General features: G+C 36.2%; 1 protein-coding gene across 4 annotated transcripts in view; it reads right to left on the bottom strand.

Moving 5' to 3' along the window:
* Window positions 1–18,864, bottom strand: part of atrnl1a (attractin-like 1a) — a 302,814-nt gene that overhangs the window by 29,891 nt on the left and 254,059 nt on the right. For all 4 annotated transcript variants that reach the window (XR_009273862.1, XM_058795276.1, XM_058795278.1 and 1 more), the window contains one exon: window positions 18,119–18,226. Coding sequence is in view for 3 of the 4 variants with exons in the window: in XM_058795276.1 (XP_058651259.1) it covers window positions 18,119–18,226 (108 nt within the window). In the remaining variant the exon portion in view is untranslated. The remainder of the gene's footprint in view (window positions 1–18,118; window positions 18,227–18,864) is intronic.

Genomic DNA, 18,864 nt, shown 5'->3' with positions numbered 1-18,864 from the left:
TCTTCCACAGTGATGGAGGTTTGATGGTAAAATTCTCACTCAATTTAAAATAGCCCAGGGTTTGATATCCTAAACTAATGACAGTGTCTTAGTGCCAGATTTAGGGCACTGAACCAAAAATGAGGGGCTATTAAGCACCCAGTTTTAAAACCAGTTTGACTTAAATGGCTTAATTCAGTGTAGTCCAGCAATAATGGATTTATGAATTATTGTGTTCTGCTTGTGTTTCATGAATGAGCATACCATTTGAAATTATACATATACAATGTGATTAACATTCATAAATTCATATTCATTTAATAAGTTCAGAATTGACTAAAAACAACATGAAAGCTTTGAGCTTTAGCAACATATTAAAATATTACAACATATTATAAAACCTAATATTACACCAATAAAACACACTACCGTTCAAAAGTTTGGGGTCAGAAAGTTTAATCAAAATTCAGTATGAACAATTATAATTATTGAATGCAATGATTAAATATTATTACAATTAAAATAACTGTTTATATATCTGATTTGGTGCTCAAGAAACATTTCAGTTTTTCTGCTTAATATTTTGTTAATATTGAATAGATAAGTAGATTTATTTAGAATAGAAAACTTTTGTAACATTCTAAATGTCTTTATAATGTCTTTTAATGAATTGAATGCCTCACTGATGAATAAAAGTATTAAAGCATTGTACTGACCCCAAACTTTTGAACTGTATTGTACAAATAATAGATTGAAAATACTTGGGAGGCAAACAGAGAAGGCTGTTGCTTCGGTAAACATTCACATTCAGTTTGCGTTTACTGGTGGCCTAAATCCTCTAAGTACCTGACGGGCATGTAGCGTCCTGCACACTTCATATTTCTTTAACAGTTCAGATAGAGTGGACTGATGCCCTTTCCAGATCAGACACAGTGTTTTCTGCTTAAATGTTAGAGTCTCTCTGCCCTTTAGAAAATATCCATACACACTCCTCATCTACATACTGAGCATATTTTCAGTAACAGGAGAACATGTTTGTCAAATATAGATGAATTACTATTTACTAGCAAACGCTCAGGAGGTTTAGGCTTCTTTAGATTTCCATCAGCTCATTAGCTCATGAATAAAACCACCACAGCATGTATAACCGGTTGAGTGGGACCCAGGCTCAGCACTACTGCAGCATGTACTGCCTGGTTGTGGAATGTTGTGAATAACAACCTTGCAATATTAATAAAATATGATTTTACATTTATGTTGAATGTAAGCTTGAACATGAAAGAAAAAAAATATAAATATATATATATATATATATATATATATATATATATACACACACATATATATATATATTATGGTAATACTTTCCAATAAGGTCTCATTAGCAAAACTCAATGCATTAACTAACATTGAACTAACAATTACCATATTTTACAGCCATTATTAGCCTTTATTAATTAATGTTACTTAATAAAAATGTTCATGTTCATGTTAGTTGTCATAGAATTTTTTTTACAAATGCTGTGGAAGTATCATTCATGTTAGTTGTTAACTACTGTTAACAACCTTGATGTAAGGTGTTACCAATATTGTTTACACTGTCTTTGTACTTCAAAATTTCACATTTAATTCAGTGTTACTAGCCATTTCTTTATAACTAATTAACTAGCAAATTGTGCAAAAAGTGAAAATTGTTCTTCCTTTTCGGATTATGTGGACAAATGCGTATTATATTATGCAATTTTTTATGCAACATTTATTTAGCTTTAGATGTAAGAATGGTATCATAGAAGCAAGAATGATTAATCATATATTGATAATTAAAAATAACCTGTGTATATTTTTATGCATTACACTAAAATAACTTTCAAAGTAACTTTAAAATGAACTTAAAATAACTTTAAAAGCATTACATTATTTAAAAGATCATTTGAACCCAGAAGTGGTTGGCTGACATCAACATAAATACTATACAAATGCAGTATATGAGGCAGCATGTGTGGTAATTCCTCTTTCAATTGTTGAAACATGCCTTCGCCAGATGCACACATTTAAATACTATATTTTAAAAATCCATCAGGCATAGGTTAAGTCTCGAATTATAGACTAAAAGATGTCTGGGCAGAGTGTGAGAAAGTTTAACAGCTCTTGAGTTCAGGTCTGTGTTATGTTTCAGTCTGCGCATCAGGAATGTTATAAAACTGAGCAGACTCCACGCCAGCCCGTCATGTTTGCCTTACGGCGCCAGGCACACTTACTCATACACCTGTCAGTACCATGGGAAACACATTAGCATGAGTGCGTGTGCGCCTGTTTGTGCTGAGTTGGCCTGACAGAGAGCAAAAATGCTGGAAATGATTGGAGTTGAGAGGAAGACAAAAAGGCAAACAGGCCATCTGCTGGTTGAGAGAGAGATGAAGAGAGTGTGAGAAAGAGATGCTAAGAGAGAAAGATGGGGAGAGACAGCGAACGTGAGAGAGAAGGGAGAGAAAAGGAGATTAAATAAAAGAGAGGGATGCGGGGTGGCTGGCAGGTTATCCGAAGCGTGTCAGAAACACTCTCGCCGGGTGTCTTTCATTTTCAGCCTGCGAACTGCAGTCAGGCTAGCTGTTGTGCTTCTAGTTGCCTTGTGGCTGTGCTTTTCTGCACTGACTGGTTGAGATCAGTGCTTTTCTACTGGTGGTTCACCATTTCAAAATGGGCCACAGCTTGTTATTATCAAGATGGTCTATGATACCTGGAGAAATCTACCTGTTTGGAGTCACCGTTCATCTCCATAAGCACTATAAGTGGGTCTCTTTGGCTTAATCCCTGAATGATTTATTACCTTGATTTGTCACTACGTTTCCTGCTTGGTAATTTCTGTCACTAAGCTACATGTGCAGCATTGCACATAAAATCTGAGGCATTTTGCAGTTTATTCTGCAAAGAATTAAAAACTTGTTTAATTTATAACAGAAATGGCTTTCAACAACCATGAGAGAAACTAGAGGATCCTGTTTGTTTGTTTGAGATGCAATAAGAACTGAATATTTACAGAAATATGTTGCCAACTTTAAGAAACAACTTAGATCACTTCCAGATTTTGCAAAACTTTTTAATTAAGATATGATGCCATAAACTTGGGTAACTCTGGCAAATCCTGCAAGTATTTATTTGTTTGTTTGTTTATTTTGTTAATTTTTTGAAGCAATTTAATGGTCTGTTAATTTATAGCAAATGTAAAAACACGTAACGAGTCGATTACAAAACTGTCAAACAATATACAGGAACAAACTTGTTTACTTTTTATTATTATTATTTTTTTAACTTGTCACCTTTGAAATAGCATGTTAGTTAGTTAGCTATGATAAAATAATAATAAAAACATACTATGATACAATTTGCAATATTGCCTGCAAAACAAATGCACACATTGACCATCCTGAAACAAAACCAGTTCCACTGCATTTACCTTGCAATAGACAGAGTTGTTAGTTTTTGCTGAACTCTAAATCAGCCTCAATTTCCTGTTTCTCCAGTGAAGAGTTCCTAGGAACTCTGTTAATTTAGTTTCAAAGGAAATGTGGAGTTAGTAAACTTTGAATCAGATTTGTTTCATGGCCAAACATTAAAAATAACCGCAATCAAGTTTTGGCTCTAGTATACTGAGTAATAGTAGAGCAGAGCCAGTTCACAAACTGAAAAGATTTTCCAAAAATAGTTTCACGATGAAAGAGAAACTGATTAAGTTTAGACATTTAAAAAAGGGTCACTTAAATGACAAAATAAGAAAAAAATGCAATACTACATTTTCAAAATCAACCAGCCATTGGGGTTGCCTGATTCAATTAGCTAATCAGGGATAGTTCACCAAAAATGAAAGCTCTGTCATCATCTTCTCATTCTACTCATGACTTTCTTCTGTGGAACACAAAAGAATGCTTCAACTACTCTATTTTTGTCTATAGAATGAACGTCAGTGGTGTCCAAAACAAGACTGGATCCCATTGACTTCCACCGTACGAAGAGGAAAAAAACACTGTTGTTTTCTGTTCCACAGAAAAGAGGAAGTCATACAGGTTTGCAGTGATATGAGGGTGAAAGACGTTCTGGGCAAACCATTTCTTCACAAAATCCCTGAATAATGTATACCGTATCTAACAACATAAAGCAATGCCTCAAAAAAACAAAAACATCACAACAAAAAACTACAGTAAAAACAATTGCAGGACGACTATTTGTCCATAGCCACTCATCACTACAATAAAACACTGCTGTCGTGTTGTGTATAACCAAACCATATGTGAATATAACCATATTCAGCACTCCAAACCAGAACTGACAGCAGTATTCTGCCGCTGTGTGAACGTTCCCAGAGAGAGAACAGAAAAGACAGAGTGTGACTGCAGTTGAATTACTGCTTGAAAAACATATAACTGTAGGGAGTTTGCCTCTCCACTTCAGTCACATTCGGCCTCCAACATTCCTCCCAGCATGCTCCAGGCCTCCAGTAGTGCACAGCACAAGGTCTTCGGGGAGCTCATTGTGCTGGTTATGTGGAGCTCCACAGACAGATTCATTAGCCAGTTCCTGGGCATAAAAAAGGACTGTCTTGCCACCGAGGCCCATTGCCAAATTTCCATTTTAATTGCAGAGAGGGAAACAGAGAGACGGAAGGAGAGTAAGTCTACGATGCTATTACCGCTCGGGGGTAGAGAGGCCGGCCTACGGTCTACACGAACAACAAATTAATCATCTCCCTAATGCTCAGCAAAAGCCACGACTTCTACCCTCCAAAACAAAAGGTGGAGTGTGTCCTTCACTCCCTCTCCCGCTATTACGAGTGAAGATGAATGTATTTTCAGCGTCTCAGACATGGGCGGCTCACAAGTGCGGAAGAAAAACAAGCATGAAACATTACACGGCCCATCATTTCAGAAACTGTTTGCTCCAAATCCAATATTGATTTTTTCGGTTCTCTGTGAGAATGAAGCTATTGATTAAAAACACGAAGGGAGAGAAGGAACACAGCTGTCATTAGGAAATAAGAGAAACTCTTAATGGAGAGGCAGAGGCAGTTTAAGGAAGTACTGAAAGAAATTAAATTCACCGATGCAGAAAGTTACGGGTGCGAAACCAACTGCCGTCTAAACCTGCTTCGACATATGAATGCCCTCTGCCAGTTATGGAAGATGATGCAAATTCAACCCAGGGCCGTGGCGTCTGCCACGAAGACATCTGTTGTTGATGAACAACATAATTACTTACAGTCTAGGCAAAAATAAAGCTTTGCAAAACAACATATTTGAGCACAGATTAAAGCCTGTCAAGGAGCCTTTATCACAGTTATGTGTAAAGTGCCTCTGTCTCTAGAAGATATAGCAAACTGGCATGTCTTTACTCTTTATTTTCTCTCACTCTTCCTCTTTTAATCTCCCTTCCTTCCATTTAATCTTTATCTGTTCCATACTTCTGTGTTAGCATAAACAACATACAAATGAATAAATATTTGGGATGCATGGAAGAAAAAAAATCAAGTTAAATATAATATTAAACCAATTAATGTCCATTTAATTTGTATACCATATCAAAACATTTATAATATATTAATCATTTTATTAATAAGTATTCTGAATGCAAAGTATGTCACTTTGAATGAAAGCATCTGTCAAATCCATTGAAGTGAATGCACTGTAACAGCATTCCTGGAGAACTTTAACACCTTTACAAATTTTAAGAATATTTGTAAGAATCAAAGATTTTTCGTTCTTTTTTGGAGACCTTTTGATCTTTAGAAGCTAAGAAAGAAGCAATCAGGATTTGCAAAGACATTCTTGATGAGCAGTAGCATTTTGGATGAAAGCATTTTTCCTGACAGGCCCCTTCAGGGGTTTTGACCTAAGACTCTGAATCTCCTTGACAAACGAGGGTTTAACTCTTAAGCATTACTAATCTCTAGGGCAGACAGGAATCACAGCCTTTTTTCCAACAGCAGTACGTCACGGAAAAATGATGAAGGTGTCAATTCAGTTCAGTGAGATGAAAACGCGTGTGAAATGCATTAATAGTACATTTACTTAGAGATAAAGTATCTTATAATGACATCAATATAAATTCAATTTATTAGTCCACACCTACCCAGGTACTGTTCTTCATCGGAAGCCAAGTGAACAGTTATGACAATCAATCAATCAATCAATACACACACAAATAAATAAATAAATAAATATTGTTTTGGCTCCATAATTCAGAAACAAACCAGCTTTAATTCAACATTATCCACATAAAACAATTAATTAATAAACTGATTGCATAGCTATCAATTTAACAATTAATAAAATGTATACATTTGTGAATAAAATCAATTTATTTCAGTCAGACAGGCAAAATAAAGTGAGTGCAGCATGTGTCTGTCAACTAATGTTGTTTGAATACACTAACTAAATATTTCAAACACAATGTTCCAGTTGGTTTATTTAAAAATAGACATTACTTATCAGTCATCAATCATGGAAATCACAAAACTTAATGACCCAAAAACATTTTAAGTACAGTTTCACCTGAATATCATTTACTTTTTTCCCTTATCTGTGCTAAATAAACATACTGTACTGAATATCACATCCATCAACAGTGTGTGTACACATAGTAATTACACACACTGGCCAATCAGGCCTTCATGAGAGGACTATTAGATTCACTCTTATCTTTTCTGGGCTGAGAGAGCTCAGGTAGAGTCAAAACACAGAGTGATATTAGACTGCTAATGGATTGATTGATGAAAGGTTTATGACCCTTGGACTACAACACTATTGAACCAGCCCCATCGGCTAATGGCTCTTTCCCAGACTCTCTTTAACTAATATTGGCTGAACAGCCAATGAAACTTTGACTGCAATGTACAGTACTGATGGAGAAAGCCTGTCAGTAACGAAGATCAAACACTGATTGGAATTCTTGCCTGCAGGAAAAATATAATTTAATTCCAATTCAATTCATATTTGGCCATCAAATTTAATGTTGCTTTAGTGTCACTGAATAAATCATAAAAATCTAATAATAATTAATAATTTCATAAAATATTTTAATTATTATTACAAATTATAATAACTATAATAATTATATACATACATAGCTACAAAATTAATCATATAATTCATTATATAAATATGTTATTAATCTTGCTTACAAATTACTTACAAATATATATATATATATATATATATATATATATATATATATATATATATATATATATATATATATATATATATATATATATACAGGTGCTGGTCATATAATTAGAATATCATCAAAAGTTGATTTATTTCACTAATTCCATTCAAAAGTGAAACTTGTATATCATATTCATTCATTACACACAGACTGATATATTTCAAATGTTTATTTCTTTTAATTTTGATGATTATAACTGACAACTAAGGAAAATCCCAAATTCAGTATCTCAGAAAATTAGAATATTACTTAAGACCAATACAAAGAAAGGATGTTTAGAAATCTTGGCCAACTGAAAAGTATGAAGATGAAAAGTATGAGCATGTACAGCACTCAATACTTAGTTGGGGCTCCTTTTGCCTGAATTACTGCAGCAATGCGGCGTGGCATGGAGTCGATCAGTCTGTGGCACTGCTCAGGTGTTATGAGAGCCCAGGTTGCTCTGATAGTGGCCTTCAGCTCTTCTGCATTGTTGGGTCTGGCATATCGCATCTTCCTCTTCACAATACCCCATATATTTTCTATGGGGTTAAGGTCAGGCGAGTTTGCTGGCCAATTAAGAACAGGGATACCATGGTCCTTAAACCAGATACTGGTTGCTTTGGCACTGTGTGCAGGTGCCAAGTCCTGTTGGAAAATGAAATCTGCATCTCCATAAAGTTGGTCAGCAGCAGGAAGCATGAAGTGCTCTAAAACTTCCTGGTATATGGCTGCGTTGACCTTGGACCTCAGAAAACACAGTGGACCAACACCAGCAGATGACATGCCACCCCAAACCATCACTGACTGTGGAAACTTCACACTGGACCTCAAGCAACGTGGATTGTGTGCCTCTCCTCTCTTCCTCCAGACTCTGGGACCCTGAATTCCAAATGAAATGCAAAATTTACTTTCATCTGAAAAGAGGACTTTGGAGCACTGGGCAACAGTCCAGTTCTTTTTCTCCACAGCCCAGGTAAGACGCTTCTGACGTTGTCTCTGGTTCAGAAGTGGCTTGGTAGCCCTTTTCCTGAAGATGTCTGAGCGTGGTGACTCTTGATGCACTGACTCCAGCTTCAGTCCACTCCTTGTGAAGCTCTCACAAGTGTTTGAATCAGCTTTGCTTGACAGTATTCTCAAGCTGCACCTTTTCCTACCCAAATTCTACCTTCCAGTCAACTTTGCATTTAATATGCTTTGATACAGCACTCTGTAAACAGCCACACCTTTCAGTAATGACCCTCTGTGACTTACCCTCTTTGTGGAGGGCGTCAATGTTCATTTTCTGGATCATTGCCAAGTCAGCAGTCTTCTTCATTATTGTGGTTTCAAAGAACAAGAGATACCCGGAATTTATACTGTATGGATGGTCATTAATTGAAACCCAAATGTAAATATTCTAATATTTTGAGATACTGATTTTTGACTTTCATGAGCTGTAAGCTCTAATCATCAAAAGTAAAAGAAATAAACATTTGAAATATATCAGTCTGTGTGTAATGAATGAATATAATATACAAGTTTCCCTTTTTGAATGGAATTAGTGAAATAAATAAACTTTTTGATGATATTCTAATTATATGACCAGCACCTGTATATATATATATATATATATGACTAATTAAATGGGATAATTAATTCAGATAACATTGTATTTTATTAAATATATTTTTAATTTTTAAATAAGGGGAAAATATTACTGCCATCCTATAGCTTTGAAAAACTAAAGTTAAGTCCACATACAGTGGTGTGAAAAAGTATTGGCCCCCTTCCTGATTTTTTAATTTTTTGCATGTTTGTCACACTTTAATGTTTCAGATCATCAAACAAATTTAAATATTAAATCAAAGATAACACAAGTAAACACAACATGCAGTTTTTAAGTGAAGTTTTTTTATTATGAAGGGAAAACAAAATCCAAACCCACATGGCCCTGTGTGAAAAAGTGCTTGCCCCCACCTATTAAATCATGAAAGAACTGTGATTAACCACATTATTTTAGAAAGCTGAGTTAAATTTCACTAGCCAAACCCAGAATCAAGAAATCACTAAAATAGAACCTGTCTGACAAAGTGAAGCATGTTTAAAGAGCAACACATCATTCCGCGATCTTAAGAAATTCATAAACAGATGAGAAACAAAATAGTTTACATGTATCAGTCTGGAAAGGGTTATAAAGCCATTTCTAAGGCTTTGGGACTCCAGTAAACCACGGTCAGAGTCATTATCCACAAATGGAGAAAACTTGGAACAGTGGTGAACCTTCCCAGGAGTGGCCGGCCTACCAAAATTACTCCAAGAGCACAAAGACGACTCATCCAGGAGGTCATAAAAGAACCCAGAACAACATCTAAAGAACTGCAGGCCTCACTTGCCTCAATTAAGGTCAAAAGCCATTCCAAGGCAAAAGCCATTGCTGACCAAAAAGAACACAAAGGCTCATCTCACATTCGCCAAAAAATATCTTGATTATCCCCAAGACTTTTGGGCAAATATTCTGTGGACTGATGCGACAAAAGTTGAACTTTTTGGAAGGTGTGTGTCCCGTTACATCTGGCGTAAAACCAACACAGCATTTCATAAAAAGAACATCATACCAACAGTCAAACGTGGTGGTAGTGTGATGGTCTGAGGCTCCTTTGCAGCTTCAGAACCTGGATGACTTGTCATAATTGATGGAACCATGAATTCTGCACTCTATCAGAAAATCCTGAAGGAGAATGTCCAGCCATCAGTTTGTGACCTCAAGCTCAAGTGCACTTGGGTTATGCAGCAGGACAATGATTCCAAACACAGCAGCAAGTCCAGCTCTGAATGGCTCAAGAAAAACAAAATTAAGGTTTTGGAGTGGCCAAATCAAACTTAAATCCAATTGAAATGCTGTGGCATGACCTTAAACAGTCCATTCATGCTCGAAAACCCTCCAATGTGGCTGAATTAAAACAATTCTGCAAAGATTTTTCATAATAAAAAACTTCATTTAAAAGCAGCATGTTGTGTTTACTTGTGCTATCTTCGATTAATATTTAAATTAGTTTGATGATCTGAAACATTAAAGTGTAACAAACATGCAAAAAAATTAAAAAGCAGGAAGGGGGCAAACACTTTTTCACACCACTGTATTTGAACCCAGGCACAATTTTTATTATTTTAGCTGTTTACCAAAACATATTCAAGTTATAGTTAATAATAATGTGGGCTATATATGGGTTAAAGTGCACACTCTGAGCTTTAATTTGAGCGTATTCTTATTACAATTGGAGGCAAGGTTAAGGAATTACAGCTATTTAATATGTACCTACCCCCTTTTTCAAGGGACCATAAGTAATTGGACAGTTGACTCAAAAGCCATTTGATGGACAGATGTGGGCTATTCCTTTGTTATTTCTACATTAATTAAGCAGGTAAAAGGTCTGGAGTTGATTCTAAGTGTGCCATTCACATTTGGAAGCTGTTGCTGTAAACCCACATCATGCAGTCAAAGGAGCTCTCCAACAAAACAAATCCATTGAGATAGCAAGAACATTTGGAGTGGCCAAATCAACATTTTGGTACATTTTGAGAAAAAAAGAATGCACTGGTGAGCTCAGCAACATAGAAAAATCCTGGACGTCCATGGAGGACAACAGTAGTGGATGATCAGAGGATTCTCTCCATGATAAAGAAAAACAATTTTACAACATCCAGTGATTGTCAAAAAAATGAACATTATATTTATGAATTTATTTATTTTACATTTCAGCCCCTTAAAATGGGGGAGTGTGTATAAAAATGGTTGTAATGCCTAACCTTTTTGTTATATTGTTGTTCTACCCCTGGAATTAAAGCTTAAAGTCTGCACTTCAATTTCATCTTGATGTTTAATTCTATTCTGTTGGCATACAGAGCCAAAAATATGAAAATTGTGTCAAAGTCAAAATATATATAGACCGTATATGAATGACAAAAACAGATTTCCCAACTTCCTTTCACAAAAAGCAGGTAGAGAATATCTGTATATATTTGATTATGTTCGCAAACTTTCTATCAACATCCTCTTTTCCTTGTCATTAATGTGAAATACAATCTTCTGTCACCTTGTACAAGCATATGTTGACTTGTTAACCTGCTGTGCTAGAGCGAAAACAGACTGAGAGGCTATTTAGTTTCACCTGTCAGTTTTTTGTCGCCCAAAAGAACATCTGGCTTGGATCTATCTGGCTTGTGCAGCAGAGCAATGTCTGTTTTACAGTAACATGCAGGATCAGCTGAACATGAGACAGGCAAAGTCAAATATCCTCAGAGCAGCAAAACTGCTGAGTGGAAACGCGGAAGAGAATGCAGACAAAAAAACGGCTAATATTGTTAATAGACTGTGATCTGTGTCTGCACTTTTCTGAGCCTTGCCTTTTGACACCAATATTGGGCTTGATTGAGAAGAATCCAGATGGAGGTGAAATGTTCTCCAAGGGCACTTTGACCTCAAGGCACCATGAACGACTCGGGTCAGGGTTCAGGTTAAGGATCAGTTAAATGGGGGTTTGAGTTTTGGTAAAGTCTATTAAGAAATTGACATTTGCTAACCTAGAAAGAAGGGTTAAGTGATGTAGTCAAGGATTAACTATATAGGTCAAATGGCACACTGTGTTGTTCAGCCTTTAATTTAGTTTAGAAGACTGATGCCAGATTTGATCAAGTAAATCAAATTTGTGTGTTTCACTGAGTCATTCCAAGGAAAATACAAGTACACCGTTAAATATGACAATGCCCAATTCCCACTGACTCCAGAACAGTGAAATTGCTACTTGTACTCAATGTTGCTCTGAGTGTGGTTGCGCTCTGGGGCAGCTGTAGGATTTATGGGCGGCTCATAAAAACCATTTACGGATCATCGATCTAGAAGGTGTTTTGGACAGAGATGAGAGGTGACAGAAATCAGCACCCAGACAAGATGCACATTAGAAACTCAGAGCTAAGTATTATGTTGAGCTTGCTCGAAGCACTGCATAGGACTAGCTTTGATTAAAGTGTCCAAAAACTGTGAAATATGAGATGGAAAGACCAAACAGATGAACCTCCCCTTGTCTGCTGATATCATAGATTTTACTACATGGCTGTTTCAAGGTGAAATGTGCCACTTCCATGTGCCTACTGACGAACCGCCTATTGTCAAACCGCTAAAACAAACACTGTTTTGAAAATACAACATAGTCAAAGTGTTAATGGCCCTGTTCCTGGCAGATGTAAAATTAGCAACAAAATGAAAAGATAAAGAAAATCACAAACCTTGTCAAAACAAAAACAAATCAACAAACCAAACCAAAAACAAATCAAACCAAACCAACAGAGGAAAAATCAAACAATTAAACAAACCAAAAAAAGAAACAAACAAACCAAAAGAAAACAAAAGGAAAACAACAACACCAAACTAAAAATATAAATAAATAAAAAATAATAATTTATTTTTTCATCAATTTACGAGAGTGACAACTGCATTCTACAACCGAATTAACACCCAAAAAATTCAGAGTGAGGTCTGTTCCATATACACGATGAAGCGATAAAATAGGGGATTCACTCCTATATTTAAATGCTGTTGTCACTTCTGAAATTTTACGTAACCTAAGATTTCTCAGTATTCTGAATTAATTAAAGACTGAAAATCTGCCTACAGGGAGGAAGAGAGAAAGTGTGTAGAGAACATCAGTGCCCTTTAATGTCATCCACCGCTGTCTGCTGATGAGCAAGACATGATAGACAGAAATAGAGAGGAGAACGGGGACAAGTGGATCTTTTTTTTTTTTTTTTGCTCATGAGAGTTGGCACTGATGCCGCTGTGTATTTGAACAGCTGAGATTGTTTTGATAAGAGCAGTCCAGAGACAGACAGCTCACAGAACAGATGTTTGGGTCCCTGCTCTGTGGACTACTGTTGTCATCTCCCTGATCGCTCCCACCACTCTCAGCTTCCTAATAGCAACAGCACATTTGGCCAGAGTACAGAGAGTAACTGATGCCTAGCAGAGAGAGAGAGAGAGAGAGAGAGAGAGAGAGAGAGAGGTGTTATCTCAAGGAACGGACTAATATTAAAGCAGCTTCAGAAATAAGTTTTTTTTTTTTTTTTTTTTATACTGTATATAGGCATAAAACAGTAAAACTACCAATTTGAGAGTAATCAATAGCTGTCATTCCATCTGAAAACTTTAGAATTCAAACAAAATCTAACAACACCTAAACTTAATAGTGCATCATTTTACAATTGCAGAGTGGATATACAGAATGCTCATGTGCAGAAAAGAAGACAGTTTTTACACAAACTGACACATGGCCTGCAGCACTGTATGTGTCCTTGCTTTAGACACTTTGAAGGAAATTGCAGGTGCACTTCAGTTCTGGCTGGCTCTTCTTTGTCCCAGTGCTCATGGTCTGTATACTGACACCTATTGGCATGGACTTCATGAACTGCCTACATTAACTGTCTTCTATGGTTGCATCCTAACAGAGATGCAACCTCATAAATGACTGGAAGATTTATTGATTTCAATAGAGTTTGGTGTTAACCTGTCAGGAACCAAGGCATCATTCTAGGCATGAAGCTCTTATAAGAAATGACATACATAACAAACATAATATTGTGTAACAAAAGCTAATTTTGAAATACTAAAAAAAAAAATTCTATAGTGTTTAATTAATTATATTTAGAATCACCATTTCTTTCGTTTAACCTGTCATCGTGCATTATTTTATTTTCAGTGTTTGCAGTGCATTTTAAATGCTATTTATGTACACTACTGTTTTAGATTTCTTAAAGAAATTATTACTTTTATTAAAAGTTAAAAGTTTAGTAAAAGTAAATATATTTATGTTACAAAATATTTATATTTAATTATATTTAGTTATTTTGAACTTTTTTAAAAATTATGATTTAAAAAGTTTTCACAGAAAAATGAAGAGGCAAAATTGTTTTCAACACTGATAATATTAAGAAATGTTTCTTGAACAGCAAATCATCATAGCGTTACAATGAAGACTAGAGTAATGGATGCCTTGCCATCAAAGCAATAAATTACATTTAAAATATTAAAGTATAAACGTTATTTTACTCAAAATAGTCTATTTTTTAAATAAAATAAATGAATAAATAAATAAATGCAGCCTTTGTGAGCATAACAGACTTCTTTCAAAAAAACATAAACAAATCATAATCAATTCTAAATGGCACTGTGTGTTTAAAAAAGTTGCAGCCTGCACCTTTAATGTTTTAAAGCCTGTGAAAGTGTACGTGCATTTTTGCGTGTGTGAATAATAGTTGCCGTTCCCCAGTCAGACAGCTCATAAGTGTCATAAATAGTCTTTATCTCCACACCACCCACTGGAGGTAAATACGGCACATTAAAACATTACATCTGAAATTGATTCATTTCTCCCAGCATTACAAAAACACTGGACTGTGATCGATCAGTCCTCACAAAAAGGGAGATATGCTTTTGGCGTAATGCAGGTGCACTGGGCTGTGGCTTCATTAGTTTTATAACATTGTAAGGACGTTATATGGACGCAGATGTGAAGATTTATGCTAATGTCTCACCTCTTGTTTTATAATGCAACAAGGTCATAGAGGCTGCTGCAATCAGATGTGGCACAATAGCATATCTAGCAAATGGCAGCCAGTGATTTACTTGCTTGTTATTTCACGCTTGTCGTTAGATCCTATTGTGGAACACTTTCATAAAATGCATAAATAATTTAACACTCTTCATTTAAAACTCAATCAAACAGTTCTCAACAACTGAGTGCTAAAGGGCTTATTTGTGAATACAATGTTCCTCTTTTGGATAATAAGGGTCTTAAATAATAAAATAAATATATAAAATTATGTAAATAAAAATTATGTATATTTATACATTTAATTTAATTTATTAATTATATATTTTTCATATTTCATTTAAAAAATCATCAGAGAACAGTTGCTCTGGTGCAGCAGATGTTGTTTGCATCTGAAGTGTTCTAGAGGTAACAGTAAGGACAGCTCAGCCAATGAAAGCTTCTCACGCACTTCGGTCTAGATATTGAGCACAGCAGGTCTAGCACACTCTTAGCACTCAGTATGTTATTCCAGCAATTAGCAGTTATCTGGTATGATTCAAATTACATTGCAGCTATTTAAAAAAGTCTAACAGGCCTGGGCGTATTTTGAAAGCACATCCAGATTTCCATGCATATGTTCCCAGAGCTCTTTTCCAACACACTCTTCCTACACAGCCACACCATGCAGATGTACGCGGCGCAAGATAAAAGAGCCGTCCAATAAACAACAGACCGCCAAACATTTGCTTGACTTTTATAAGAGGTCAATGATCGCAGATGGCATTTAAAAGATTCTTGAAAAAGTCTGCATCTTTGAAAACAAGTGAAAGACGCTCTAACAGCGCCAATTTGAAGAAGAAGTCGCACTATATCATCAAAATATATCAAATCAATTCAGCTGGCATGCTATCAGCTTCAAATCACAGTCTGGTTAAATCAGGAAAAATAACAAGAGTAAAGCTGATGTCAAGTAATACCAGTTTGAATGTGTGTGATCTTTTCATATAACTTCAACTTGTTATAACATGTACCAATGAAATTAAACACAGTAAAATGAAAAGTAGTGTAAAATAGTCAAATGCTGTCTATATCTCTGTGGAAGATACTTGGACTACAAACATTTCCACTCTAACTGCAACAGTCAATGTGAGAGAACCGCTCAGGGCCAGTGAAGGCATCCATCCGCAGCCTGTGCTTACCAATCAACTTATGCATGAAATGTGATGATGGCACTGCTCTTTGGCCTTGCTGCTTAACGAGCCAATATTCACCCGTATATTATGCAATTACGCTAAATGGAGTCTACACTGTTACACCAGATGTTGTTTAATCAACCTCTGAATGAGGAAATAGCTTTAAATTCATGGTTTCCACTGTCTTCTATTATAAAACAAAAATGCAAAGGCTGAAGAAAGTATTGTGGAATTAACTTAAAGGTGCCATAGGAGATTGTCTTCTGAAACATTTTTTTGTTATTCTGGTTGAAAGTCTCTTCACATCCTGATAGCAATCATTAAGTTAAGTGGTCTAAATGCATTTATCTGTATTTATATATTCTGTGGAAGGTGTAGGACTAAGAAATGTTCGTCCAATCAAAACGCTCGGTCCGAGCGTTTTAATTGGCTTTCCTACCTGCCTGTCAACGTATGTATTTGCATACCTCTGCGCACCCTGTTCGCGGAGACAGGATGCGTCATCAGCGCGTTCACTCACGCTATGTGGACAGAGCGTGAATGGCAGGCAAACATCAACAACCCAATCTTCCTTCCTGGTATTGTAGTACTTTTACTACATTTACATTTACATTTATGCATTTAGCAGACGCTTTTATCCAAAGCGACTTACACTGCAATCAAATCACAGTTTTTACATTTTATCAGCTCTTGCTTTCCCTGGGAATCGAACCCATGATCTTGGCGTTGCTAGCGCCATGCTCTACTATTTGAGCTACAGGAAAACTGTACAGGCACTACTGTGCTGTAAAGTTTTCTCTCCGGTGAATGACACATGATGTAGTTCCCAATTCCAGTCCTCGCGTCCCCCGGTCTGCATATTTTGTATGTCTCACTTAGTTAACACACTCGGTTCAGATAACCAGCTCATTAGAAGAGAGCTACGTGCATGAACTGTGTTCCGACTGACATGCTCCCTACACAGTGTTCATTGCTCTCTACTCCCTGAGCAGGGAAAATTCGTTGAAGTTTAGTTCCCCCTCGGAACATTCATTCAGGAATTTGCGCTGGGCAGCGTCTTCACACACAGACGAAACTTACTAGAGAAGTGTGAAGTGTGACACAACATACCTCTGTAAATAAATACAATTTATATTCATGTCTCGTACACTTTAATGCCCCTTGTATGGAACATACGCTTTGAACTGGAATCATGGCGGAATATCTGGTGATGTCCACTTCGCAGGGCACTTATTACTGTCGAACAGAACAACCATCGGACGTGATAAGATATACATATGACGAGGCACGAGGACTGTAATTGGAAACCGTTGATGTAGCCTATTGTAGCAATTTAATGTTGTCTCTGGTATTCTTCTCTTTGAGCGTATGTGCGTTCAGGGGCGTGGTTTTGGACGGCGATTGCAGAGAGGGTGGGATCCTTCTTGGCATTGAGTGTACAATTTTGTGACACATTTTGTGACCCCATCTATCCTATTTAACTGGAGATGACGGCCTTAAATGTGCTGATCTTTAATGGCGAGGTTTTCACCTTGGGGGAATGTATATAATCATTGTCATATTGAAAAATACCTAACATTGCATGGAATGAGAAGAGGGTAGCTTCTTCTGTTTCAAGATTTTGTATTACATTACTCAATGGTGTTTGAATTCATTACAACAGTGATAAAGCACAACTCCCTCACACCTTCAGCAGTAAAATATCCCTATATAAAAACTTCACAAGCATAGAACTTCACTGTGGGAACCAGGCACTTCTCACTGTACTCCTCCCTCAGCCATGCCACACCATTTTGGATGCTTTTAGATCCAAAATGACTGACTGGGTCTTATGAGATCAGAGTATGGATTCCCAGAAGTCTGTATTATGTAAATATGGGCATTGGAAAAGGCTAAATGAGTTTACTGTGCTTTACTGTAGGTAGTTCCATTTTGGACAACAATCATACATTTAACTTCTGCATGTTGCAAACAGTTACTCTTTTCATAACTTCTACCAGCCTTTTGTCACAACTTAAATTTCTATGTTACTTTTGCTACATGTTCACACTTAAAACAGAAACGAGAAAAGATTCAAGCTTCAGAAAGGGTGTTCTCATTTATGCTTATTTGAATTGCTTCAAGATAAATATAGTAGGTAAATAACTATCGAATATCTGCAAGCCTATGATTGAAGGTACCCACCTCCACCTGGCCCTGCAGAAGCTCCTCCTCTTCCTCTGGAGCCTCAAGTGCCACTGTAACAGATGCAAACGGACGGCTGGCCATCTGCTGGCGCTCTCGCATTAGTTGCTGTAGAAAGACAGAAAAATAAAAGTAAGAAAAAAAAATCATAAGTTACATAAATTTGTTTAATAAACATAATAAAGAGTATATTCCTTGAGCTGGATTAATGGAAGGGATATTTGAAATATGTTTTGCCACATGGAGTTCTGATAGAAGAGGGAGTAGATAAGGTCAAGTAGATGAGAAAGACATTTCCATTTATTTTTTATGTTTTAGTCCATCTCTTTGTCTATTTTCAATCACTTTCCTGGTGTCTTTGAGAGGAGGGTCAATGGGCGGGAGTATGTATGGGCTTTTCTGATCTTTTGATCTAATATTGTGAAACAGGCAGGCACAATTTACTTACGAACACGGAAGGAGACAATGGAAAACGATGTGGAGAGCAGCAGCTTTTGTTTCTGCCATGATAGCCTCAAAACTACACCAAACATTAATTTGTGGGTTTGTGTTAGAATCAGGACTGGTAAGAGAACTCTGCAAACTTTCCTTTTTATGCCTTACGATTTTTTGTCAAACTTACGATTTCATCCAGCAAAGTTTACATCCCATCTGGCTAGCATGCTTTAACAACATGTTATGTAATCCCTAGTGAAAAATAAATATACTTAATTGTATTTAAAATATATTTATTTCATGATAAGTAT

This window comes from Onychostoma macrolepis, chromosome 13 (genome assembly GCF_012432095.1).
Source record: "Onychostoma macrolepis isolate SWU-2019 chromosome 13, ASM1243209v1, whole genome shotgun sequence".
In the NCBI taxonomy this organism is placed as follows: Eukaryota; Metazoa; Chordata; class Actinopteri; order Cypriniformes; family Cyprinidae; genus Onychostoma; species Onychostoma macrolepis.
The sequence above is the reverse complement of the archived record's forward strand: the minus strand, read 5'-3'. Positions and strand labels throughout refer to the sequence as shown.